The sequence below is a fragment of the Harpia harpyja genome, chromosome 17 (genome assembly GCF_026419915.1).
Source record: "Harpia harpyja isolate bHarHar1 chromosome 17, bHarHar1 primary haplotype, whole genome shotgun sequence".
Classification (NCBI taxonomy): Eukaryota; Metazoa; Chordata; class Aves; order Accipitriformes; family Accipitridae; genus Harpia; species Harpia harpyja.
Window position 1 is genome coordinate 2,030,195 of NC_068956.1, and position 25,276 is coordinate 2,055,470.

The 25,276-nt window shown below is 57.9% G+C and overlaps 1 protein-coding gene across 1 annotated transcript in view; it reads right to left on the reverse strand.

Annotated features, from left to right (window-relative positions):
• The window catches only part of ARHGEF17 (Rho guanine nucleotide exchange factor 17), a 34,150-nt gene that overhangs the window by 5,449 nt on the left and 3,425 nt on the right, over positions 1-25,276 (reverse strand). Inside the window, exons 2-10 of the mRNA XM_052812503.1 lie at positions 6,578-6,655; positions 3,982-4,164; positions 3,471-3,587; positions 3,055-3,147; positions 2,122-2,298; positions 1,800-1,850; positions 725-834; positions 512-597; positions 242-360 (exon numbers count right to left, since the gene is read on the reverse strand). Coding sequence (XP_052668463.1) covers positions 242-360; positions 512-597; positions 725-834; positions 1,800-1,850; positions 2,122-2,298; positions 3,055-3,147; positions 3,471-3,587; positions 3,982-4,164; positions 6,578-6,655 — 1,014 coding nt within the window. The remainder of the gene's footprint in view (positions 1-241; positions 361-511; positions 598-724; positions 835-1,799; positions 1,851-2,121; positions 2,299-3,054; positions 3,148-3,470; positions 3,588-3,981; positions 4,165-6,577; positions 6,656-25,276) is intronic.

Sequence of the window (25,276 nt, forward strand, 5' to 3'; positions counted from 1 at the left end):
CAACGCTTCAGCTCTCGGGGACAGGTCACCACCAGCCATGGGCGTGATGATGCTCCCATCCACCCTTCAGAGGCTGCCCCAACCCCATCGTGGTTTTGGGGTTGTTGGCATCTGGGCCCTTAGAGGACACTCATGGCCACTAGCCCTTCCACGGGTTCTCCCTCCCACTGAGGACACCCCGGTCGGTCCTACGGGGAATGTGTCCGGCCAGGGGACAGCATCAGGGCCATCATCCCCATACCTGGTGGGGGAAGCTGAGGGTCTCCGACAGCTTGCTGACTTGCCCCAACGTGCTGAGGTCTTCATCCAGGCGGCAGATGCTTTTCTGGATGCTCTCCCGGTTGGTGGCTTGCGAGGCACCTGTGTGGGGATAGGTGGGTGGCATTAACCCCTTCCTCCCTGGCACAGTGCAGGGGAACCTTCTCCCCACCAGCCAGGGGTGAACGATGGCTTTTGGGGGACACGATGGCTTTGTGAGTGGGATGGGACACTCCAGCAGGCAGTGACAGACCTTTGACAATGTCCACGTCCTCCAGCGGCAGCTTCCAGAGCAGTTTGTACTTGCTGGCGGTGTCAATCACGCTGGCTGCCGTATACCTGTGAGGTTGGGGGGGGATGGCTGAGCTGCACCCATGGCCCCAACACCCTAAAGCCAGCCCAGCCAGCAAGGACATCCCTAATGCCATGGGTTAATCCTGGTGGGTGCCCCCCAGGTGGTACTCACAGGCTCATGGAGCTGCGGCGGAGGGAGCCCGACTTGCGCTTCAACGTGGTGCACACCAGCAGGTCCGTGAAGAGGAAGAAGGAACGGTCCTTCTTCCCACCCACTGCCTTCTGCGGAGTGGTGGGAGACACCAAGGGGTTAACGTCCGGCCCCCCAGCTGCCGGTGCTGGGAGCGGTCCCTGCCTCAGTTTCCCCACGCGCGGCCTTGGCATAGGGAGGCTGCGGGGTGGGATGGATCCTCGCGAGGGTGGAAGGGGACATGGGCGCCACGGCCGTGCAGGCAAAGCCATGGGGTCCCACTCTCAGGGAAGCACCAGGGCCATGGGAACATCAGGCATGGGCTCACCAGGACCCCCGTGGTCTCCACCTGGCCCAGGGCTGCTGTGCAATCTCCCTGCCTCCTGCCTGCTCCCAAACCCATCTTATCTTCCCCTGCACTTGGGGAATTTTATATTGTCCCCATCGATCTGTCACTGATCCATCCATTCATCCATTCTTCCATCCAACCCTTCATCCATTCTTCCATCCAACCCTTCATCCTTCCTTCCATCCTTCCATGCACCTTCCATCTGTCTGTTTTTTCCATCCATCCATCCATCCATCCATCCATCCATCCATCCATCCATCCTTCTGTCCACCAATCCATCCATCTGTCCAACCTTCTATCCATCCATCCATCCATCCTTCTATCCTTCTATCCTTATAGAATCATAGACTATCTCAAGTTGGAAGGGACCCATAAGGATCATCGAGTCCAACTCCCTGCTCCTTGCAGGACTACCTAATACTAAACTATATGACTAAGAGCGTCGTCCAGACACTCCTTGAACTCTGACAGCCGTGGTGCCCTGACCACTTCCCTGGGGACCCTGTTCCAGGCACTGACCACCCTCTCAGTGAAGAACCTTTTCCTAACATCCAATCTGAACTTCCCCAGATGCAGCTTCCAGCCAGCCATCTGTAGCCTTCCACGGGCACAGAGGCATCCCACGACCCGCAATCACAGCCTCCCACTGCCCCATCTGGTGTGCGGTCCCATGGCCCTGATGGTGACAAGGGACCACCCCGCTCTTACCACTTCCACGACCATCTCCTGGCGCAGGAACCTACGGAGCGGGGCCTGGAGCTGTGGGGACAAGGAGGCTTGTGAGCGGGGAGCCCTGGTGGGGGGGGACCCTCATGGGCATTGTCCCTGCCCCTGCGGCCTCCCGGCTCAGAACTGGCACCCCAGCCCCTTCCCAAACTCCCAGGAGCCCACCAAGGCCAAGTGATGATGGGGAAAGCATGACCTGGAGGAGAAAACAAACGGCCCAGCCTGGGGTGACCCAGAAAGAGCAGAAATGGTGCCATTTTGGGGGGAAGGAAAGACCGATCCCGTGTAAGACCCCTGTACGTACGTCCTCCATCCCTTCGATGTGGGACTCGATCTCCTGCACGATCCGGGCGTTCCTCTCCACCTCCTCCGCACTCTTCATGCCCTTGTTGATCCTCTCGGCCACTTGCTTGATGTTGCGCTGGGCGTCGATGAGGAAAGGGTGGTCGGGGTGGTCCTCTGGCGTGTGCTTCAGCAGGTCCTACCACGGGGACACAGTCGGGATGTCACCATGGGTGAAGCCTGGGCATCGGCCGTGCCGTGACACCCCCCAAGCGAAAGCCCCTACTGCGCTGCTCGGGATGGAAACCAGCCCCATGCAGGAAAGGTTTTGCAAAGAGACCAAGCCTTGAGCTTTGGCCACCACCAGCTTGGTCTTTGCCACCTCTAAAGAAGCCACCAGCTCCTGAGAGCACATCATCACCTTGCACGGACTGCTGAAATTCATCACCTGAAGTGTTCAAGGTGAGGTTGGATGGGGCTTTGAGCAACCTGGTCTAGTGGAAGATGTCCCTGCTCGTGGCAGGAGGGTTGCACTAGATGATCTTTGAAGGTCCCTTCCAACCCAAACCATCCTGTGATTCTACAAAAGCGCATCCCCACCAGCCTCAGTGCCAGCAAGGGTGACCTTGGCACAGGGAAACTGAGGCACAGAAGGGGTGGCAGCGTGACCAGTCCCAAAATGGCACCGCAATGTCCAACCGCCCAGCAGAAAGGTAGAGGGGAAGGGGACTGCACACCCTTAGGGACATGCTGGGGGGGTCAGCGGGGTGACAGTCCTCAGGGTGACCATCCCCAGGAGGGCAGAGCCGCGTGCACACCTGGGGACACCAGCTTTGTGTCAAGGGATGGGAAAAGGGGCCAGGAGAGACGTGAGACCCCTAAAAGCTCCCGTTCCGTGGAGGTGAGGAGGCACCATGGTCTCACCTGCTGCCCGCACCCTGCTGCCCGCACCCACCTTCACCAGCAGCTCGTATCGTGGGATCCTCTGCACCGGCTTGATCATCAGGTCGGACAGAGCCTGCTTCTCCTTGTTCTCCCGCATGCTTTGCTGCAAAACACCGGTGGGGGACAAGGATGGCCCCGTTAGGTGGGACACAGCAGGGACCCAGCACCCCACCAGCCCATGGACCTGGAGCAACACCTGTTTGGGACCGGGGTGACTCCTTTTTACACCATCCGGAGTGACTCTCGTTCATCCCAACCTAGCCTCTTTGCAATAAAACCAAGAAGAAGGTGGGGGGGGTGAAAAATCCCAGTCTGACCATAGGTTACCAGTTTACTCCCGTTAACCCCACCCTGCCCCACCAGCAGCTTTGCAAGTGACTCTGGACCTTGGCCAGCATCTATGGGGAGAGAGGAACCAGGACCCACCTCCAGGAACTTCATGAACGCCGGCCGGGCTTCCTTGGCGATCCTGACGGCATCCTTGGCGTTGAGGAAGTTATCGATGTAGGCGGAGTAGATGTTCACCAGCACATCCTTGGAGAACTGGAGGGGGGGGAAAGGGAATAGGTCCAGCATGGACCTGCTGGGCACTCCTGAAAGAAGCTGCCCCAAGGGTTAATCCTGGCTCTGGGCTGGCGCGGGGAGGGCTCACCCGCCGCCCGCCCCCCCTTCGATTTTTCAGCCCTGACATTTCTGCTCCCGAGGCAGAAACGTGGAGCTGCAGACCCAGCTGGTCGCCGCAACGCCCCGCCGTTACGCTAAGCAGACCGCGGGCCTGGAGATCGTCTCCTGTTCTCCATCGCAGGCGCGTTTGGCCTGTCCTTTAATCACTCCCTTGCCTCCTGCTCCGAAACTTCTCCCGCTGGGGCCGTGCCGGAGAGCGGGCATGCCTGGGTTCCCCTGGGGGGGGAAATCCACCCCGGCAGCGAGGACCTACCGACTGCACGAGGAGGTCGCCCACTTTCTGCTTCTCATGCCAGTTCTGCACGCAGTCGTGGATCTGCTCCAGGAACTGCTCGTGGTGCTCCAGCAGCTCAGGGATCTGGTCGAAGATCTCGTCCACCAGCGACGGGTCGCACAGCAGCGAGTTCTCCGGCTGCTTCAGCGGCTTCATGTAACCCTGTGGGGAAGCAAAGGCATCAGAGTCCCCATAGATTTCTTTTCCCACCCCCTCCCTGTATGAATTTTTCAACCCGTGTAAATACGGGGATCGGTGGCATCCTGCAGCAGGGGGTTCCCCTGGTGAACGTTGGGTTGTGGGACCCACCAGAAGGACCAGACAGCGCTGGGTCCCACTAGGTTTTGCACCCCAGCCTCTCTGAGTCCCATCCCACCCAGTGCATCCCCATGGCAGCGTGGGGAGTGGAACGGGTCTGCATGAGGAACCCCCAAAGCACGGCGTCCTCTGTCCCCCAGCCACGGCCTTGAGAGGCTCCAAAGCTTTGCTGTCATGAGCCCTGGTCACCTCCATCTGCTACAGAGCCTGACCTAGCTGAAAAACCATGGCAGCACGACCCTGGGATCCAAAAGCTGGTACGTTCCTGGTGGGATTTAGGGTGTTTGGGACTGGGAGGGGCTGGAGTCAGCAGGGTGGATGCACTGGATCAAGTCCTGGACCACTTTGCCCAGCAGCCTCTCTTGGGCAATGGCCAACGAGTGACGCTCAGGGCCAGGAGGAAAAGCAGGTCCTCTGCAAGGCTGGGTGGGCTGCTCTGCCACGAAACCCCTTTCCTCCCACCGTGGGGCAGACCTGCGGAGAGGAGCCATGCCCCTGGGAACGGGAAAGCTGGATTTGCAAGGGATGCAGGATGAGGAAGGTCTTCTCAAGCCTTGCCGCCTCCTCAGTCTGACTGGTATGGGGTGCTGGTGTCCTTCAGGATGTTGGGAGGACCATGGAGCTGAGCGGTGAGGACAGGACCCACCTCGAGCAGCTTTGGACATCTCCATCCAAGCTGGCGAAGGAGGAGTCATCCCCCAAGGATGAGGTTCCTCAAGCTGATGATGGGTATCTTGTGGAGACCCAAGTTAGAAGGGCCAAATCCTTCTTGAGGCTCCTAACCCACTTCATTTGCGCTACGGTGGCCAACACCTCCAGCAGGAGCTGGGCTGGGCTGTGCCATGCATCCCACCCACCACGAAACTGAGGGAGCAAGGACCAGATGGGGAAGAAGAGCATGGAGACAGTCCCCGCCTCAGCATAGAGGGAGAGCAGGCAGGGCTTGCCCATGCACCATCTGGCTTGGCTGGAAGATGATGCTCCAAGGTGGTCCTTCTCCCTGATAGCCACCATGCTCCGTGCCACGTCATGGATCCAAGCACCTTGTCACTGCTGAGACAGGGAGCTGGGGACACCTAGAGCCCTGTGACCAGCCCCCCAGAAAACCACGTCCCCTTGGTTGCACTGTGCCAGGACATGTCCCATGGACAAAAGCTCAGGCACTAACGCCCCGTGGCTCCCATCTGTGTCCAACCAGTCCCTCCAGTGAGGAACCAGCGAGCCCTAGCATGGCTGTCCTCTTCAACCAGCCTCCGGTCCCACCTCAGAGGAAGGCACAGCCCATGGGACAGCCTCTGTCCATGCTGAGACCAGTAGGGACACCACCCGACCCTGAACTCCATACGGCTTTCCCCAAAATAAGTCCCAGAGCCAGGGTCCTCTCACCCCTCCAAGCCAACATCTGCACTAGGAGCAGCCTCGAATGGTCCTTCCCTCCTGCAGCAACATCTGGCAGAGCACATCTGGGCCCGCCATGGGGGCATCTTTGCAGGGGATTTATGGGAAAAGCCCGGCTAGGTGTTGGGATGTTGGGTGCCCCATGCCCTCATGGACATACCCAGCAGATGTCCTACAGGCACTGCAGAGCTCTGATTTTTTTGGCGCTTCCACCTACAGCGATGTGGTTGGACAACCCACACGTACACCATGTGACCTGGTCTCCAGGGCGTTGACCACCATTAACCTTCCAAAACACCTTCATTAACATCTGAAACGTGGGGTGGACCCTCCGGCCAGGCTGCTCCAGGGGGATTATTGGAACCAGCTCAGTAAAAGAAGGGACCAAGGAAAATCCTTGGTCCATGGCTGCAGGTGACGACGCTGAGCAGAAAATGGGGGGACATGGGAATGGGGGGTGTAAGGGGTCCCCCATCATGGGATGGCCATCTGCAATGGCCCAGGAGATGGGGTGCAACATGAGGAAGAGCTTTTGGGGGGCAAGCGAGGGAAGGGGCTCGGGGACACGATACCTGCCAGGTGACAACCCACCAGGAATATTATGGGCTTGATTTGGGGGCACAGAGGTGACCCCCACAACCCGTTCTTGACGCTATTGCCACGCTGCTCCCACCTCCGGTCCCGCTGTCCCCAACATCCCCACTGCCACCCGTCCCCAATCCACCCCCACGCCGCATTGGTGCTGGTAGAGCACCCACAGCTGGGGGTCCGACTTGGGGTCCCGGGGATGGTGACAAGCAAGGGACGGTCATGCCGTGACATGGTTTGGGGTGTCACGTTCCTGGCTGTGCCGCGTTACCTGCATCAAGGTGCGCAAGGACTCCACGTAGGACTGTTCCGTGTCCAGCAGCGTCATGATGACGTGTTTCCTCATGTCCTGCCCGGGTGGAAAGAAAGACAAGATGAGTTTTGGGGTGACACGACGGAGGGGAGCTACGTGGCGGGTGTCGGTGTCGGTGCCGGCGCAGGGGCTTGCCGGGGAGGCTGAACGCCGGAGGAGCCCGGCTGGCGTCCAGCTCCCCTCCGCTCCCTCTCCACCCCGATGGAGGAATCCGGGAGGATTAGGAAGTACATGACACCGAGCGCACAGAGACGCCTGGTTTCCTCCGCGGCCGCGTCAGGAGCCCGCCCTGGATCTCACAGCCCTACATGGGTCGGTCCCGGAGCCCTCCGTCTCTCCGGCGGCTCCACTCGGAGCAGTCCCGTAGGAATTCGCCTCCCGCCCGGCACCCTGGGCACCCCGGCACTGGGCTGTGGCCCCGCAGGAGGGGGATTAATGGGGTGGTGGGGGGCACGGGGAGGCGGTGGTGTGGGATGGTCCGACAGCCTTGGGAAGCAGATGGGTTGGGGTCTTCTTGCTTCTGGGGCTCAAAGACCCCCCTCGCATGCAGCACCCGGGGGGACACCCCTGCAGCTCAGCCTGCGGGCGAGATCCTCCAGAGCCCAGGGTGTGAGACACCCCGAAAGTTTTGGGTGCACAGATGCTCCAAAGGCCCTTTGTGCAGTGATACCCCAAAACTTTTGGGTGTGGAACTACTACAAAGGTGCTGGGTACAGTGACACCCCAAACGTTTTTGGGTGCAGAGATGCTGCAAGGGCCTTGGGTGCAGAGACACCCCAAAAGTTTTGCACGTGGAGGTGCTCCGAAGGCCCTGGGTGAAGAGATGCCCCACAAGTTTTGGGTGCAGAGATGCTTCAGAGACCTCGAGGGAAGAGATACCCCAAAAGTTTTGTGTGTGGATATGCTCCAGAGTCTCTGGGTGTGAGACACCCCAAAAGTTTTGGGTAAAGAGATGCTCCAGAGACCCTGGGTGTGAGATACCCCAAAAGTTTTGTGTGTGGATATGCTCCAGAGTCTCTGGGTGTGAGACACCCCAAAAGTTTTGGGTAAAGAGATGCTCCAGAGACCCTGGGTGTGAGATACCCCAAAAGTTTTGTGTGTGGATATGCTCCAGAGTCTCTGGGTGTGAGACACCCCAAAAGTTTTGGGTCTAGAAATGCTCCAAGGGCCCTGGGTTCAGAGATAACCCCAAAGTTTTGCATGCAGTGGTGCTCCAGTGACACTAGGTGCAAAGATACCCCAAAAGTTTTGCATGCATAGACTCTCCAGAGACCCTGGATGTGAGACACCCCAAATGTTTTGGGTGCAGAGACCCTCCACTGGCCCTACGAAAGGAGATGCTCCAAGGTGCTGGGTATGGAGACTGCAATGGTCCTGTTCATGGAGAGTGTCCAAAGGCCCTTGGTGCAGAGACACCCCAAGATGTGGGTTCAGGGACACCCCAAAGATCCTGGATGCTCGGACACCCCTAAGACACATTTGGACACCCCAAATGCTGTGGGTGCAGGGATGCCCCAAAGGCCCCAAGGAAAAGGATCCTCCAAAGGTCCTGGGTGCAGAGATGTCTCACCTGACCACCACAGCACGCCAGGACCAGGTTCCCTGACCCACTGCGTCTACGGGGGGCTGCTGGAGCCACCGAACCTCTGTGTCCCCCATTTCTTTGTGGGATGAGCCCATGTCCCCCGGCCACGTGGGGCTGTGTCCCCCCCCACTGCTCCCAGTGGGGATACGTCTGCTGCGAAGCTGCTCTGCAACCACAGGAGGAAGCTTTAGCCCAACCATCCTCACCATGGATGAAGGCCACCGTCTCCCCCAGGGAGCAACGGGGAGGGATCCTGGCTAGATCCTGCTCGGTGCTCGAGAACAGAACCGTGCCTCAGTTTCCCCACTCTCCCACCAAGCTGCTATCAGCCTTTTCAGCCAAGCAAGGAGGAAACCGCTCTCTAGAGCCAAATATTACGGTGACGGGTCCAAGTCCCCCCAGGAAATCTGCCCCCCCCAAAACACAGCGATGCTGGAGTCCTCGGGGACACTGGCTGAGACCTCCCCAATTCATTACAGCCTGAAGGTTTATTAACACTCTCACTGCCGGATTAATTTATTGTAATTATGGGCCAAAGGGCACCCACCAGAGGATGGACTTTAGGGGTACAGAGCGCCTCACCCCCCCCCCCCGCCTCAGTTTCCCCAACCCTCGCACAGCTTGTAGTTCCCTGCCTCAATATGATGCTCCCAGCATTTTCCGGAGCCATCCCAGCTCGGGACTGAAGCAAAAGGCCAGATCGGTGAGCTCAACAGGCTCAGCACCGGCAGCTGGAGATTTGCAGCAGTGGGGAGATGCAGGATGAGGCCCAGCTGTTGGCAAGGGGATTTTTTTCCACCGGTACAGCAGCGGTATTATCCCAGTGGGGGAAAATTCCTGCTGGGATGAGCAGGAGCTGGGGGTAACGCACCATCCTGGCAGGGCGAAGCGGTACCCAGGCACGAGCAGGATGCACCCCACTGCATCCCTCACCCCAGCAAAGCCTCTCCCCCGTGGGGCTGATGTTGCTTCGGTCTCCATCAGCAGATGGGGGACACCCCCGCCGCACCCCGGCCTCATCCTGCCTCTCCCGAGATGCTCAGCACCCTCGGGATCAGCCCCCGCCGCGATGGGAATTGGGGCATTTCTCCACCAGCTGACGCCTCCGCGGTGTAAATCAGCATGGGGGGGGGGGGGGCAGCGATGGCTCCAGCCCCCCCCCATCACCCTTTCCACATGGGAGCATCCCCCCCTCCCCACGATCCAGAGAAGCCCGGGGGTGGCGGGATGAGGATGAGGATGGAGGCACCGTTGCCACGGCAATCGCGGTCCAGACCCCGCAGGTGCCGGGTTCTGCTGGGCGCACACGTGTCCAAACATGACGCATCCATGCACACCCCCCCCTCCCCAATTTGAACACCACCCCCCCCATCCCACCAGAACCCCCATCTCCTCCATTCCCAGGACACCCCCTTCACCCCCCCATCCCTTTTCCCATCACCTCGGTACCACCGCGACTGCCGCAACCCTTCTCCGGCAGCTCCTCGGCAGCCCCACCGAGCCCGGAGGCGGCGAAGGCCGCATCGATGCCATCCCCGATGTCTCGCATGTCCTCCAGCGCGATGGTGAACTGCGCCAGAGTCCTCACCATCTGCAGCATGCGGGTCCCGGGGGTCGGTCCGTCCCACGCGGCCCAAGGAATAAAAAAAATTTTATATATATATATATATATGCCCCCAGGTCCCCCCTTTAAAATAGCCAGAACGCTGCGCTGGGATGCAGCGAGGAGGGAAATAAAATAGAGGAGCTATTTATATCAATAGGGTTCTGTGTGTGTGTGTGTGTATATATATATATATATATATAAAAAAAAAAAAAACCCTCCCGCAGAGCGGCTGCAGGATGCGTGCGGCGGGCGTGCGCCTGCGTCCGTGGCGGCACGAGGGTCCCCGGCCCCGGGTGCTACCGAGGCACGGGCAGGAGAGAGCAATCGGAGATGGAGGCAGAGCCGTGCCCACACACACAGACACACACGCGCGGATGCAGGCAGGGCCCAATCCTGCCGGGGGGGATGCTGTTGGAGAGGCTTTGACCAAGGAGGATGCTGTATTGGGGGATGATGGACGATGCTTTCTTGGGGTTTGTGATTTTTGGGGAAGGGGAGTGCAGAGATGATGCTGGGTTGGGGTGCTCAGCATCCTTGGGGTCTCCATCCCCAACAATGTGGGGGGGTTCCGGGTACCATGTCCCCCTTCCCGACCTTGCAGACAGGGAAACTGAGGCACGGAGCAAGCCTGCTCCCCCCCCACTGCCCCCACCTCAGCACCCACATCCCTGCTTGCCAGGTGATGCACCCTGCCCGGATCTGTTTGTAACACTCCCCTCCTGCTTCGTTAATTAAATCTAATTAGCCGCTCACCCCGTTTCCACAGCAACAGCGTGCAGCAGGGCTGCGTCCTCCCATTGCAGCCAGTAAATTTCCTCTTGGTAATGAGGATGATGAGCATCCTACCCCAGGCAGGGAGCTGGAGGGGGGAAGGATGGGTGCATAACACCCATCCCACACCCCCCCGGCCCCCTCCCCACGGTGCACGGCAGAGAACGGCCAACTTGGTGCATATAATGAGAGGGGAGCTGCAGCAGCTTTAAATACACCCTGGCACTGGGATCAGGGAGGAGGGACCCGCAGCACCCGGCGTGGGCACGATGGGTGCCTGTGCTGCACCCGGTACGGCTAATTGCATTAGGGCTAATGAGGCTGTTTGCAAGGCAGCAGCTCCTGCAACTCCTTCTGCAGCACCACGGTCATCCCAGACCCATTTCTGTTGTAATCCCAGACCCATTTCTGTTGTAATCTCAGACCCATTTAGGTTGCAATCCCAGACCCACCGGGGCTGCAGTCCCGGGCCATTCTGGGTTCCAATCCCAGACCCTCCGGGGCTGCGATCCCAAACCCATCTCAGTTGCAGTCCCGGGCCCACCTGTGTTGCAATCCTGGACCCATCTGGGTTGCAGTCCTGGGCTTTTCTAGGATCCAATCCCAGACCCATTTCTGTTGTAATCCCTGTTTTCTTTGGGTTGCAATCCCAGACCCATCTGGTTTCCCATCCCAGACCCATTTCTGTTGTAATCCCTGGGTTTTTTGGGTTGCAATCCCAGACCCATCTGGTTTCCAGTCCCAGACCCACTTCTGTTGTAATCCCTGGGTTTTTTGGGTTGCAGTCCCAGACCCATCTGGTTTCCAGTCCCAGACCCATTTGGGCTGCAATCCCGGGCCCATCTGCATTGCAATTCTAGACCTATCCAGCTTGCAATCCCAGACCCATTCCTGTTGCAATCCCAGACCCATGCGGGTTGCAATTCCAGACCCACTCAGTTTGCAATCCGGGGTCCATCTGGGTTGCAATCCCAGGCTCATTTGGGTTCCAATCCCCGATCCATCTGGCTTGCAATCCCAAACCCATTCCTGCTGCAATCCCAGACCCATCAGGGTTGCAACGCTGGGCCCATCTGCATTGCAATCCTTGATCCATCTGGGTTGCAAACCCAAACTCATTCCTCTTGCAGTCCCTGCCTCATTTAAATGGCAACCCCAGCCCCAGCTGGCCTGCGACGCTGCGACGTCGCGACGGTGACCCGGCCGCTCCGCCTGCAGCAATTCCCTCGAGCCCTCCCACGGGATCGCCTGTCCCCGGGGCGAGCAGGAGATCCATCCATCCGCAGAGCATCCTTCCCACTCCCCAACCGCCGCCCTTGAATCCATCCCTTCATTTAACGCAGCATCCTCCTGCAGCAGCTTTGCAGGTAGATTCTCCAGTGTCTACTATTAAGGTTGAGCTTTCAGCCGATGGGTTTAAAAACCTCTCTCAAAGCCACCCAACCTCTTTGGATGTTACCAGGGAGGAAAGATGGATGGAGAAGGGTTAAGCCCGTTGCTGCCTGGACTGGGGAAGGAGCCAGGCTGGATCCCACTGTGCATTCAGGGGCCCAATGGAGGTCATCTCGCCATCACCCAGGAAAGAAAAAGCAGGAGAGATGCCGGCCGTCCCTGCCGGCCGCCGAGCCTGGACCCCCCTGCGTGCGGCCCGCAGCCCACAGGAAATTCCTGGGAGTGTTTGGCCACTCCAACAGCGCTGCCTATTTTTAGGGCCGTCTAAAATATGAGCCGGTTATTTTTAGCAGCGCGGCTCTTTGTAAACACCTTTAGATTTCCTTTCGGACTAGCTTTTTTTTTTTTTTTTTTTTGCAACCTGGGTGTTTCCTCCCCCAAAAAACCCCAAACACTCCCAGGAAAAGCATCCCGATCCCTTGGGACAGAACTAAGGGGTTCATCCCCCATCCCAAAGGCTTGTGCCAGTGTCACAAAGATGCCCCCGAACACCCACAGATGGAACGGATCCAGCACTGGGGATTTGGGGGGTGATTCAGCAGAACCCCAAATCCAGGATGGGGGACTCGGAGAGGGGGTTTTCCCCCAGTTTTTCCCCCCAGCATTGGAAATACAACCCCCCAATCCCACTTGTCCTCCCAACAAAGGACGGGAGCTCTCCTAGGCTGCTCCATTTTATTTTTTAATAAAAAATCTGGGTGCAAATCCACCATTTTGCTTTTCCCTGCCCAACTGTAGCAATGCAGGAGGAGCTTGAGCATCGCTGGGGATTTTAAAACATCTTAAAATATTAAAAAAAGGACCTGGCAAATCCTGTCCTGCCTCCACCCCCTGCAAACAAAGAGGCATCAATGGAGGAGAGTCCTAAAAACTTCATTTTTTAAAGAAAAATGGGGGTTTAGGGGAAAGGGAGAGCAGGGATGTACATCCATGAAGAATCCCAGCCATCACGGCAACCTCCGGCCCTTGAGCCCAAGCTGAGACCATGCACACATCAGTGCATGTAATGATGCCGATTGCAGCCACCCCGAGGACTCCCTTCCCCTCCAATCCCGCTGCTGGTGGGAACTGGGCCACTGAAGCGCAGGGACGCGCGGGCGGGTGTCACACGCGCTGTCACCACCCGGCTGGGATGCTAAAATCACATCCCGTGGGAGGAGGGATCTCCGTATCCCCGGAGACAGCATTTCACCCCAAAATTCCCTTCCCAGACCTGCAACACGCAGCATTTCTCCGAGGCCAGTGGTGTAATGAGTTGTGCCAGGGCTCAGCCATACGCTGGATGAGCTGTAGCAGGGATTTTGAGAGTGAGACCTCACTTTGGGGCAAAAAAAAATGGTTTTAGGAAAAATCTGTTTCAGACCATTTTGGGAGTGGGATTTGCTGCTTGGGGCCTTCCCAGCTCATCCTTCCGGCAGCTGCTGAAGGAGGAGCTAGCCCTGCTTCGAGCAAAATTATTCCCACCCCTCCAAAATGTGCCAAAATTTTAAGAATAAATAAATACAAGTTGTTTTTCCCTCGTTACAGCTTGTCCCCGCTGCTGGCTCCCGATGCGCTGTACTGCTGGGGGGGGGGGGCAATTCTCTAGGGTCTCGTAGTAGGGTTGTGCTAGGAGCAGCCTGAATCTCAGTACCTCCTTGAGACCCTCATTCCCAGTTTGGAAGAAACTGGGGGGAACTGGGATTTCTGCACCTTTTCTTTCCTGGGATACTCCTTCCCGGGGCAGATCCCACTAGAGGGAGATGGGACATAGTGGGAGCCACTGGCCCATGGGGACAGTCCCCTGCCCCAGGGAGCCCGCAGTGCATGGCGAACGCCCAAGCTTAACAATTTTAATGCGTTCTTGGCTTTATTTCTACAAAAACCCTGGAAAAAAAAAGACTCAGAAACAAAACCAGACCTGCTTCTATCCATCCCAACGTGACGAGCAAACACCTCCGCAGCAAACGGCATCATCCCGACATGTAAAACTTGGTCGCACAGCCGGAAAAGCCCCTGGCTGGCACTATTATCCAAAATAGGATAATGCTATTACATCCGATTCTGTATTTCCTCAATCGCTCAGTTTCTGGCAGGAAAATAGCTTGGAAAAATCACATTATCTCCTCTCGGGATGTTTTTAAGCAGGAGGGTTGATTGGGTTTTGTAGGGCTTTCAAGGCAAACCCATCCAACCTTTGCCTCGGGATAAATGATGCTCAGCCGTATGTCCCACACAGCTCTGTGCCACGCGGGTGGAGGGACAGCAGCCACCAGACAGGGGAAGACCTTGCTTTGCTGGATACCAGCCACTGCCATCCCTGGGCACCAGCCCCTGGCATCCTTGGGTACCGATCACCTCCATCCCTGGGCATCAGTAACTCCCATCCCTGGTACTAGCACTCCCCATCCCTGAGTACCAGTCACTGCATCCCTGGGCATGTCACTCTATCCCTAGATACCAGTCACCGCATCCATGGTATCAGCCATCACCATCCCCGGGCACCAGTCATCTCCATCACTGGGCACCAGTCACCTATCCCTGGGTACCAACCACTGCCATCCCTGGGTACCAGTCATTTCCGTCCCTGGTACCAGCCACCGCCATCCCTGGTACCAGTAACTTCCACCCCTGGTACCAGTCACCTCCATCCCTGGGTACCAGTCACCTCCTTTCTGGGGCATGTCACCCCATCCCTGCGCATCAACCGCTGCCATCCCTGGGCACCAGTCACCTCCATTCCTGGATACCAGCCATATCCATCCCTCGTACCAGTCACTGCCATCCCTGGGTACCAATCACTTCCATCCCTGGGCATCAGCCACAGCCATCCCTGGGTACCAGTCACCTCCATCCCTGGGCACCAGTCACCTCCTTTCCAGAGCGTGTCACCCCATCCCTGGGTACCAATCACCTCCATCCCTGGTACCAGTCTCCTCATCCCCGAACACCAGTCATCCCATCCCTGGGTACCAGCCCTCTCCATCCCTGCGACCACCAGGCCCTGTGTCCTGGAGAAACCACCCACCACGTCCCGGGGGAACACAAGGACCTGTGCCGCAGGAGAGGGGCCGTGCCCAAGCCAGGCTGACGCCGGACAGCATCACGTCCGGGGCTGCGTCCCCTTCCCGCCCAGCCGCTCGCTCTTCTCCCACGGGTAAGAAAAGTCCGAGCCACTTTCCAAAGCGTAACTTCTTGAAAGGAAATAAGAGCATAAATCAGCAGCTCTGATTCAGCTCCGCTTCGGTTACTAATAATACTCCCGTGTTTATTCGCAGTCCTGGGGCTAGAGATGTTTGCTTTTCCCTCGGTCGTGGTTTTTCCCAGGCTCCCAGCTTGCAGAGGAGCCTTGATTTGTTCAGGGATGCTCCCATGGAGAAACCCGGCGGCACAACCGCCTCCAGGATGGGGAGGAAGAGGAGGAGGAGGAGGGCGGCTCCAGCCCCAAACTGATGTGCCGAGAATTCAGTTGTTTTCCCTTCTTTGACTTCTCGGCTGCGGTGATTCATCCCGGGAGGACACGGCCTGGCTGTAATTCTGCTTTTTAAGTGTGAGAAAAAACCAGGAATAAAAAATAAAGGAGTCGGAGCAATTTTTTCAGGGCAGGGTGGAGGGATGCTGGGCATCCCGGTGCTGTCCCGGTGAGCGGCAGTGCAGGGACTGGTGCCAGTGGGATGGGGAGCAGAGAGACGGCGGGAGGTTCATTTCCCAAAGCAACAAAAATTCATCCTCTAAATGCATCGCAGGGCTTTTCCCATGGGATTTTCACTTTAAATCAGGGTTTGCATTACCAGAGCCAGGGTGCAAGGGGTTCCCTCCCACCCCCCCCCAAAATACGAGGCTCAGGGTCTTGCTGGCGCATCTCAGGGCACCCTCCCTCCGCTGCTGGCAGCACCCCGTGGGTCCCCCCCCCCCCATGCCCCCCTCCCACCCGATCTGCGATGATCACCCCAATTTACGCTCCCCCCCCACCCCCCGCTACCATCCATCCGCCGGCGCATTTGCAGAGCCCTTGCAAAACTCATGTCGCCGCCGTCCAGGGCGCGGCGGGGGGCTTGCTGGCCAGCCTTTGCCGAGCCCTAGAGCAGCTTTCACCAAATATGGAAGGTTTTTTTTGCCTCCGGTTTTCGGCACGCAGGCCGCGGCCCAAGAGCGCAGCTTTCCAGATGCTGAGGTCAGCTGCGCTCTTCTCCCCCCCCTCCCCAGCTCTTTCTCCGCCGCCTCCCAGTACGCTTGGCCCTGCACCCGCCGGGCGAGGGGGAATGCCACCCCCCGACTCGCCAGCATCCCTGGATCCCCCACCAGCATCCTCCGCTGCTGGCGCACCCCGCGGCACCTCAAAAGCAAGAGTTACTGGGATTTTGGGGGGAGAGGGAAGCCAGGGAGGAGAAGGGTGCCCGATGCTGGTACCCCTTGGCATCGCCGCTGGTGCCAGCCCGGCACACGTGGGTAGGAGGTGTCCTGGGTGCCTGGTGGCATGGGGTATGGATCCAGGTGAGGGGGGTGCAAGCAAACTTGGGGTACCCAGGAGGGTGCCGGCCTGGCACCCAGGGGGTGATGGAGGCCAGGAGCCACTGGGCAACCAAGAGCCAAAGGGCATCCAAGAGCTGATGGGCACCAGGAGCTGATTGGCACCCAGGAGCTGATGGGCACTCAAAAGCCAAAAGGTGTCCAGGAGGCACTGGGCACCCAGGAACTGATGGGCACCAGGAGCTGATGGGCATCCAGGCCTCCATGTGGACCCAGAATTCCAGGGGCACCAGAAACCAAGAGGTATCCAGGAGCCAAAGGGCACCCAAGAGTTGCTGGATGGTCAGAAGCTGATGGATGCCCAGGAGCTACCCTGCAGTCCATGGGCACCCAGGAGCTGATGGGCACAAGGACCTGGCAGCACCAAGGAGCTTACAGGCACCCAAGAGCTGTTGGGCACCCAGGAGCCAACAGACACCCAGGAGTGCGTGGGCACCCAGAAGCCAATGGGCATCCCATGGGCACCCAGGAGCTGATGGATGCCCAGGATCCAATAGGTACCAGGAGTCCATGGGCACCCATAAATCAACAAGCACAACGGAGCTGATGGACACCCAGGAGCCAACAGAAGCCAGGAGCTTATGGGCATCCAGAGTCCATGGGCACCCAAGAACTGATGGATGGCCACCATCCAACAGGCACCCCGGAGTCCATGGGCACCCAGAAGTCAATGGGCACCCAGAATGCATGGGGGTGCAGGAGTTGATGGATTCCCAGGATCCAACAGGTACCACGAGTTCATGGGCACCCACAAATCCACAAGCATCCAGGAGCTGATGGACACCCAGGAGCTGATGGGCACCCAGGATCCAACAGGTACCAGCAGTCCATGGGCACCCAGAAATGCACAAGCATCTAGGAGCTGACGGATACCCAGGAGCTGAGGGACACCCAGGACCTGATGGGCACCCAGGAGCCAACAGGTACCCAGGAGTCCATGGGCACCCAGGAGCTGGTGGACATACAGGAGCCAGGAGTCCTGAACAGCCCATGCTGTGCCCCTGCCCTGGTCCTTCTCATGCCCCCCCCCGCCTGAATCCATGCCCTTGGCAGCAGCCTGGGTACAACCACCAGAAGACCCCCTTTGTGCCCATGCCAGCCTCCATCCCCAGCATCACCCATGCCCCACAGACACCCATCCCCGCAGCACCCCATGCTCAGTGGGTCCCCTCGCCCAGCACGGCTGCAACCGGGGCGGCAGGGAGCCGGTGGGGGGGGGGACCACGGACTTCGCCAGGAACGCCCACATCCCACGTCACATCACGGCGAGGCGAGAGGTGACGCCTTCCCTGCCATGTCATTGTCACGGCGGCACCCGGGGGCAGGGTGGGGGCGAAAAAAGGGCGTTTCAGCGTCTACTGACCTGCGCCGGGTTCGGACGACCAAGGGACGAGTCCCCTCTCCACTTACTGAGGCTCTGAGCCATCTACATCCCATCTCACCGGGGTTTTGGGCAACCAAAAAGAAAATAAAGGACCAAACCCGATCCCCTACTGCTAGCGACGGCGTTTCTGCCGAGGGGTCAGGATGAAACCCTTCCAAAAAAAAAGCAAGAAGAAGGATGCCAAATCAGGGCAGGCCGACGAGTCTGCTGCTACTCCAGCTAAAAAAAGCAGGAAACCATATCCCAGGCTTGGAGATGCCAATCTTCCCATGCAAACAACTCCCTTCTTGTTTTTTTTGGAGAGTACCGGAGGGCTCGGGAACAGACGGTCACAAATAGCAACTCCACGGCACCACCGAGGAAACGTTCTCCAGCCCCAGAAACCATGTGGGGATGCTGGTGTCCCCATGTTGGGATGGTGGTTCCTCTGGAGGGGTCCTGGTGGTGGCCGTCCCCACGTCAGGATGGTGGCTTCTCTGGAGGGGACCTGGTGGTGGCGATCCCCACGTCGGGATGGTGGCTCCTCCAGAGGGGAGCTGGTGGTAGCCGTCCCCACGTCGGGACAGTGACTCCTCCAGAGGAAACCTGCTGGTGGACACTACCACAGATGTCTTTTTCCCAGCACATCCACGCAGAGGTGTCCTAGTGAGGTTCACTGGTGTCTTGGATGTCACCGGCAGGGTGGAAGGTGGTGGTGGCCATCCCCTGGTTCCCAAAAAGGGTCATGTCCAGGGGCTCTGGGACATGGCAGGACATGGTGGTCACACAAGCCCACCATGTTCCTGCCATCAAGCCTTTCACCCCTCAAGTTAAAGGGATTCAACTTAAAATAATCTATATAAGGCACAGGGGGACATGCAGCTTGGGGACAACCCCCATCTGCAACCAGTAACGGTGGTCACGGAGCAACTGGTACCAGTGCGGGCAGGAACTGGGCAGACTGGGACCAGCCCCCCGTTCCCCGGAAGCTGAGCAGCTCCAACGGGAGTTTGCACGAAGAGCGAGTTACTGGAATATTTTTACCCAGATACTGATTTTCGTTCTCCCTCCCATTGGCCGGGCCGCAGTTCCCAAAGACCCAAAAGCAAACACGCTATTTTTAGAGAAGAGTTCATTTACTGGAGCCATTCCCTTTGAAATTCCTCACCCATCCTCTCCATGGAAACCGAGGGAGCCCAGAGAAACAGCCCCACGGGGACCAACCATCAGAGCTTTAAAAAGAGCCACGTTGAGAGAGAGGGGGTGGAAGTGGCTGATTTTTCTTCTCCGGACACATCCTGGCCTAGAAACACCATGGTGGAAATCGCAATATATTTGCTTTAGTGGGTTCTGTCTGTGCAAGCTGGGCTTGATGCCTTCAGGAGGAGATGTCCTGGAAGATGGATGATGCCCACTCTGAAAATCATGCCTGTAGAGTTAGTGAGGCCTGTTGTCTTGGATGGGTGGTGGGGATGGGTGGTGGAGATAGGTGGAATCGGTGGAGGGGGGATGGCCGGATGGGTGGATGGAGATGGATGGAGATGGATGGAGAGGGATGGAGATGGGAGGAGACAGATGGAGATGGGTGGATGGAGATGGGTAGATAGAGATGTATATATGGATGGAGATGGATGGAAGTATGGAAGGAAGGGAGTCTTCTCCCCCATTTTCCAGGGGAAAGCCCTGGGACAAGGGGAAGAAACTGTACAGGCCAAACGTTCCCCAGCTGAATCTTCCCTTCGTGTGAAGGCACCACCTTCTCCACCCTGAATTTAGGAGAATTCCCTGCTGCAGCTCCAAAGCTGCGGGAACTGCCCCATCGGGACCTGCCTGTGCCACACGGGTGATGGAGCTCAGCAACAAAGTCACAGCAAGGGGAGACCTCGGCACGTCACCTCTCTGGTCCCTCCCATCACATAGGGATCTGCATCCGCAGGAAACCTCCCACTTCGGAAATATTCCTGGGAAAGGCTCTAAATCCCCTAACCCTTGCGATGACGGACTAACGCCGCAGCAACATGACCCAGGAAGTTTTAAGCCTCCAGCCCAGCTGAGTTTGGCAGGAGTGTACCAACCACGCATGTGCACATCTCAGAGATGCCGACCTGCTGCTTCCCCTGCAAGAACAGATCGGAGATGGAGGCCCCCTCCTCCAAGCAGAGGCTTCGGAGGCGTGCGATTTTGCACGGAAAAGACCAGGCATGAAGCCCTGTGCATGCGTGCAGGCAGGCTGCCCAGAAATGCAGAACGGCCCGTGTGATGCAGACACGGTGATGGTGCAGCCCTGCACCATCCCTGTGCATCACTGGCTGTGTGCACCAGGAGCACCGATGTCTCCGTGCACCCCTGCACACAGAGCACACCGCATCTACCCCTGCACCCCTGCACGTGGACCCCAGCACCTGGCATCTCTCCGTGCAAGGATGCAGGTGAGCAGTGGCACTATGGATCTCCCCGTGCACCCTTGCGTGTGCAATGAGCACCAGGGATCTCCCTGTGCATCCACGCGTGTGTGCAGACCGGCACCATGAATCTCCCTACGCGCCCTCGCACGTGCAAACTGCCACAACCGATCTCTTTATGCATCCTTACGCACCCTTGCACCAGCATCAGGGACCTCCCCGTGCACCCCTGCAACGAGGACCTCCCCGTGCACAACTGCACGTACGTCCCAGCACCGGGGATCTCACCATGCACCCCTGTGTGTGCAGACCAGCGCCATGAATCTCCTTATGCACCCTTGTACGTGCACACCAGCACCAGAACCTCCCCGTGCAACTCTGCATGTGCACGCCGGCATCGGAGATCTCCCTCCGGACCCCTGCACGTGCATTCCAGCACCAGGGATCTCTCAGTGCACCCCTGCCTGTGCACCCCCGGAGCAGGGACCTCCCCGTGCACCCCTCTTGCACGTGTACCCCAGCACCCACGGGGGGCCGTGGGTCTCTCCGCAGGCTGGAAGCGGAGCTCACGCCGAACCCGTCCCAGCCTCCCACCCTCGTCGCAGCCCCGGCATCCTGCCAAAAGTCTGACCTTTGGGCCAGGCGGCTGTGGGCCAAGGCCAGCCCCCGGCACCGAGCTCAGCCCAGCGCTAACCCTCTCGCTCCGGGGCTGGATCTGGCCCCACGGCCACCATCACAGGGCACCCCCCCACCCATGGGGTGCTACGCTGGGGTGTTTGGGCTCAAAGGATGTGTATCCCAGCTGGTCCATCCCCTCTGTTGGAGTTCGCTGCCTAATTAATTAGAGGCTTTTAATTAAAGCCAGGGCAGGCACCGAGGGCAAGGAACAAGGAGCAAGGTGGGTGGCTCGGGGTGACACCAGACATGTCCTCTGTGTCACCCAGGGGCGTTCAAAACCCTGGCAGCGGGGAAGGAAAGGGGCAAAAATGGGCAGAGTTAAAGGGATTTTGGCACTGAGGAAGGGAAGACTGAAAAATGGGCAGAGTTAAGGGGATTTTGGCACTGGGGAAGGGAAAGGGCAAAGACGGGAAGATTTAAGGTGATTTTGGCACCTGGGAAGGAAAGAGGCAAAAATGGGCAGAGTTAAGGGGATTTGGGCTGGTCCAGCCCCCCAGCCACGTTGCTTGGCCCCATGCCGGTGGTCCCAGTGTTGGTCCGTGCCACTGATAGGTAGCATCACCTGTGGGTCCCCCCGATGCCGGCCAACTTCTCCTCGCTGCATCCCACCTCCGAGCTCCCTCCGAAGGGCAGTGGAGGCTGCCTGCGTGCCTCAGTTCCCCCCCCCCCCCCCCGCAGCGTTTCGCTGAGCACGGCTCAACCAGGGCTGCAAAACCCAAGCAAATCATCAGCGCAGGAACTGCAAGAAGAAAGCCAAGATTTACCCGTCCCCATCCTCCCCCCGCAACGGCTTTAATTATAGATTTCCAGTAACACCAAAAAATGAGAAAACTCCCAGCCGTGGCCCAAAACCTGGTTTCTATGGAGATTTACGTAAAGGGAACAGAGGGATAAATAGGTCCAAAGATGCTAAACTTTGGCCAAGGAATATGTGGCCAGTGCACGGATCCGGCCCTCGAGCTGTCCCCAAAGCAAGGGGGAGCTTCTGGACGATGAGCCATGCCGGGGCGAGCTCGGAGGGAGGATGCTCGGGAGGGATAGGGGAGTTTTACGCAAGCGTCCCTGGGAACATGACCCTGATGTTTGCCTCTGGGGATCCCCCTCCATCCCCAATGACTTTTTTGGGGTGCAGCCGCCCCGCTCGGGGAGCAGCAGGTGGGGAAGGCAGCGGCCGGGGCGCTGGGGGCCATGTTCCCACGGCTCCTCCGCTCCCGCGAGGTGCTATATTTAAATCAATATTTTCCTGTTTAATCCGACTGCTGCTAAGTCAACAAACAGAGCATGGCAGCAAACATACCTAATTTTCCATCCCATGCTGGATTCGGCCGTGGGGGAAAGAAAGATCCAAGGGGTCGCCAGCCTGGCATCCCGCTCATACCTTCACCAAGCAGCAAATGGACCCCAAATCCACCCCAAATACACCCTAAATGCACCCTTGCTTGGTGCTGGTCTGCTGCACATGCTTGTCCATGGGTGTGCACACGTGTGCTGCCCATCCCAGCAGCTTATGGGGTGCTGGAGGCAGAAAAACTTTTCTCTCTTGAGTTTTGGGGATTTTTTAACTTGTTTTCTTGAAAGCATCCTTTCTTTCTGCAGCACCCGCGCTTGTGTGCCGGAGCAGGACGTGCTGCTAACAGCTCCTGGGAATTAAAAGCCTCATGCCCGGCGTAAGACACAGGGTGAAGGAGCTCTTCTGCACCCAGGACGGCTTGGCCGGCATCAGCCCCATGGAGGATCGCTGGAAAGCACCCAGGACAAACAGTCCTGCTGCCGAGGAAGAACAGCACGTTACCTCTTGCAGCTGGGACGCGCCGGGCAGCCGAACCCGGCAAACAGCCGGTACGGCAGTGCTCACCACTGCCAAAGCCACCACCAAGCCGTGGGGGCTGGAAAAATACGCTGGGGGGATGATGCTGCAGGGATGTTGGTCTCCAAGAAAATATCTTGGGGGGAAAATGCTGGAGAGATGTTGGACCCCAGGAAAATATCTTGGGGGAATGATGCTGCAAGGATACTCAACCACAAGAGAATATCTTGGAGGAGCAAGATATATCTAGGGAGACAATATTTTGGGGGAGCATCGCCACACACTTGCCAGGCCCCATTATTAATCTCTTCCCAGCATCGTCTGCTGGAGACAGACACCAGGACAGACAGACCACCACCACCAGGATGGATGCTCCGACGTCCCCAAATCCCCAAGCAACAATGACCATTTCCCCAAGCAGACAACCGACCTCGTGACGCCGGCCCTCTCCATCGAGTTAGGGAGGGGAAAAAAAAATAAATAAAAAAATAAAGCTTATTTCTTTGCCATCCGTCAGGGAGCACGTAAATCTCTGCTCCCAGCCAGCCGTCCTGGTGCCAAGTTATATCCGGTCCTCGATGCTCTTGCCTATAATTAAAGCAACTCCCTTGCAGGGCTCGGTCCCCCTCCGCCCCCCCAGCCAAGGCTGGTGCCATCTGAAATAAAACATCCCAGCTCCACTATATAATAAATCAAAAGGAGAAATAAAAATCCTGGTTTCAGTTATGTTATGGCTGCAGCACAAAGAAATTCAAAGGCAGGAGAGAGATTTGAAGATACAGCTGCGGCGTTGCCCTTAAAAGGGAAAATTCGCACCCTCTTCGCCGAGGCCGGCGGGTTCAAGCAAGGTAAGGAGCAGCATCCCCGGGGTCCAGCCCCGTGGGGTGGCCCATGTCCCCGAGGTGATGCTCGGCCAAACTGGGCTCCCAGTTGCCAGAGCCCAGTGCTGGAGTTGGTAAAAATCCACCCGAAATGATCCCAAAGTGACCAGGGTTGGGGGGTGTATCGGGGTGCGGGGTCAGCAGAGCATCCCTGATACTGGGGCCATCATGGGGTGGGCACCGTCCCTGGGGCACCGCAGGGAGGTGCCTGACTAAAAAATACCACTTTATAAATTATTAATATAAACCATGTATTATATAAACATATTAATAATTTAGTAAGAGATATTTCTTTATAAAGAAATGCCGCCGGGTGCACTGCCTTGCCTTGGGGACCTACCGATGTCCCCAAGGTGCCGCCAGCCACGGCGCCGGGAGGTTCCTCGTTACCGCGCTTAATTATAACGCTCGATGCTTCAATAGCACTTTTCACCCCGAGATCAGAGAGGACAAGCGCCTCACTCTAAACTGGTACATCGGACAAAAATGCTGCAAAATTCACCCCAAATTATTTCCAAGGATGTTTTACACAGGAGCCAAGAGCTCCCCGTTCTTGGCCACCAACGACAATGGGAACAACAGCCGGAGAAGGAGCTGGATGAGGGGCAGAGTCCCCCAGGAGAATATCTTGGGGGAATGATGTTGCAGGGATGCTGGACCCCAAGAGAATATCTTGGGGGAATGATGCTGCAGGGATACCCAACCCCAAGAGAACATCTTGGGGGAATCGTGCTGCAGGGATGCTGGATCCAACAAGAATATCTTGGGGGAAGGATGTTGCAGAGATGCTGGACCCCAGGACAGTATCTTGGAGTAGTGATGCTGTGGGGATGCTGAACTCCAAGATAATACCTTCAAGGAATAATGCTGTGAGGATGCTGGACCCCAGGAGAATGTCTTGGGGGAAGATGCTGCAGGGATGCCTGATCCCAAGGGAATATCTTGGGGGAATGATGCCGCAGGGATCTGGATTTTGGGAGCGTGCAAAGAAAAGCACCCCTGCTCCACATGGCTCTGCCCCGGCCAGCAAGGGTTACACCGCCGGGCTCAGCCCTGGGGACTTCACGCTTGGCTGCCGGCGGCTGTCGGAAGGGCACGGTCCAGCCCGTCCTCTTAAATCGGCATCGAAGCAGGGCGAGAGAGCCTTGCCAGCCCCGTTCCCGTGAGCTCTCGCCTCATCCCCCACGGGAACGGGTATTTCTGGGCTTCGCCCGGAGCTATTAAAAGCCCCGTGGGTGCCAGCACTGCTGTGCCGCAGGAGGAGGTGGCGCTTCCAAGCCCTTCCTGGCACAAACACCCGAAGCAATGGAAACCCAAGTCCATCTTCAAACAACAGCCGAGGGGCCGGCAATGCCAAAAACCCACCCCGGGAAAGACCCCCAAAGCCCGTGGCTGCTCTTCGGGGTGAGCAAACCGCCTTTGCATCCCCCAAACAGCATTAATTCTTCCGCGGACAGGATAAAACTTTACCCGTTGATAAAATAGTCGGTGCACGCACAAGAATATTTTTCCCCTTTTTTCCCACGCCGCCGGCACCGCAAAGCCCATGGTCCCGGGCAGAGGGATGGTGATTTTTTGGGGGGGGGGAAATGCCAATTTGCTC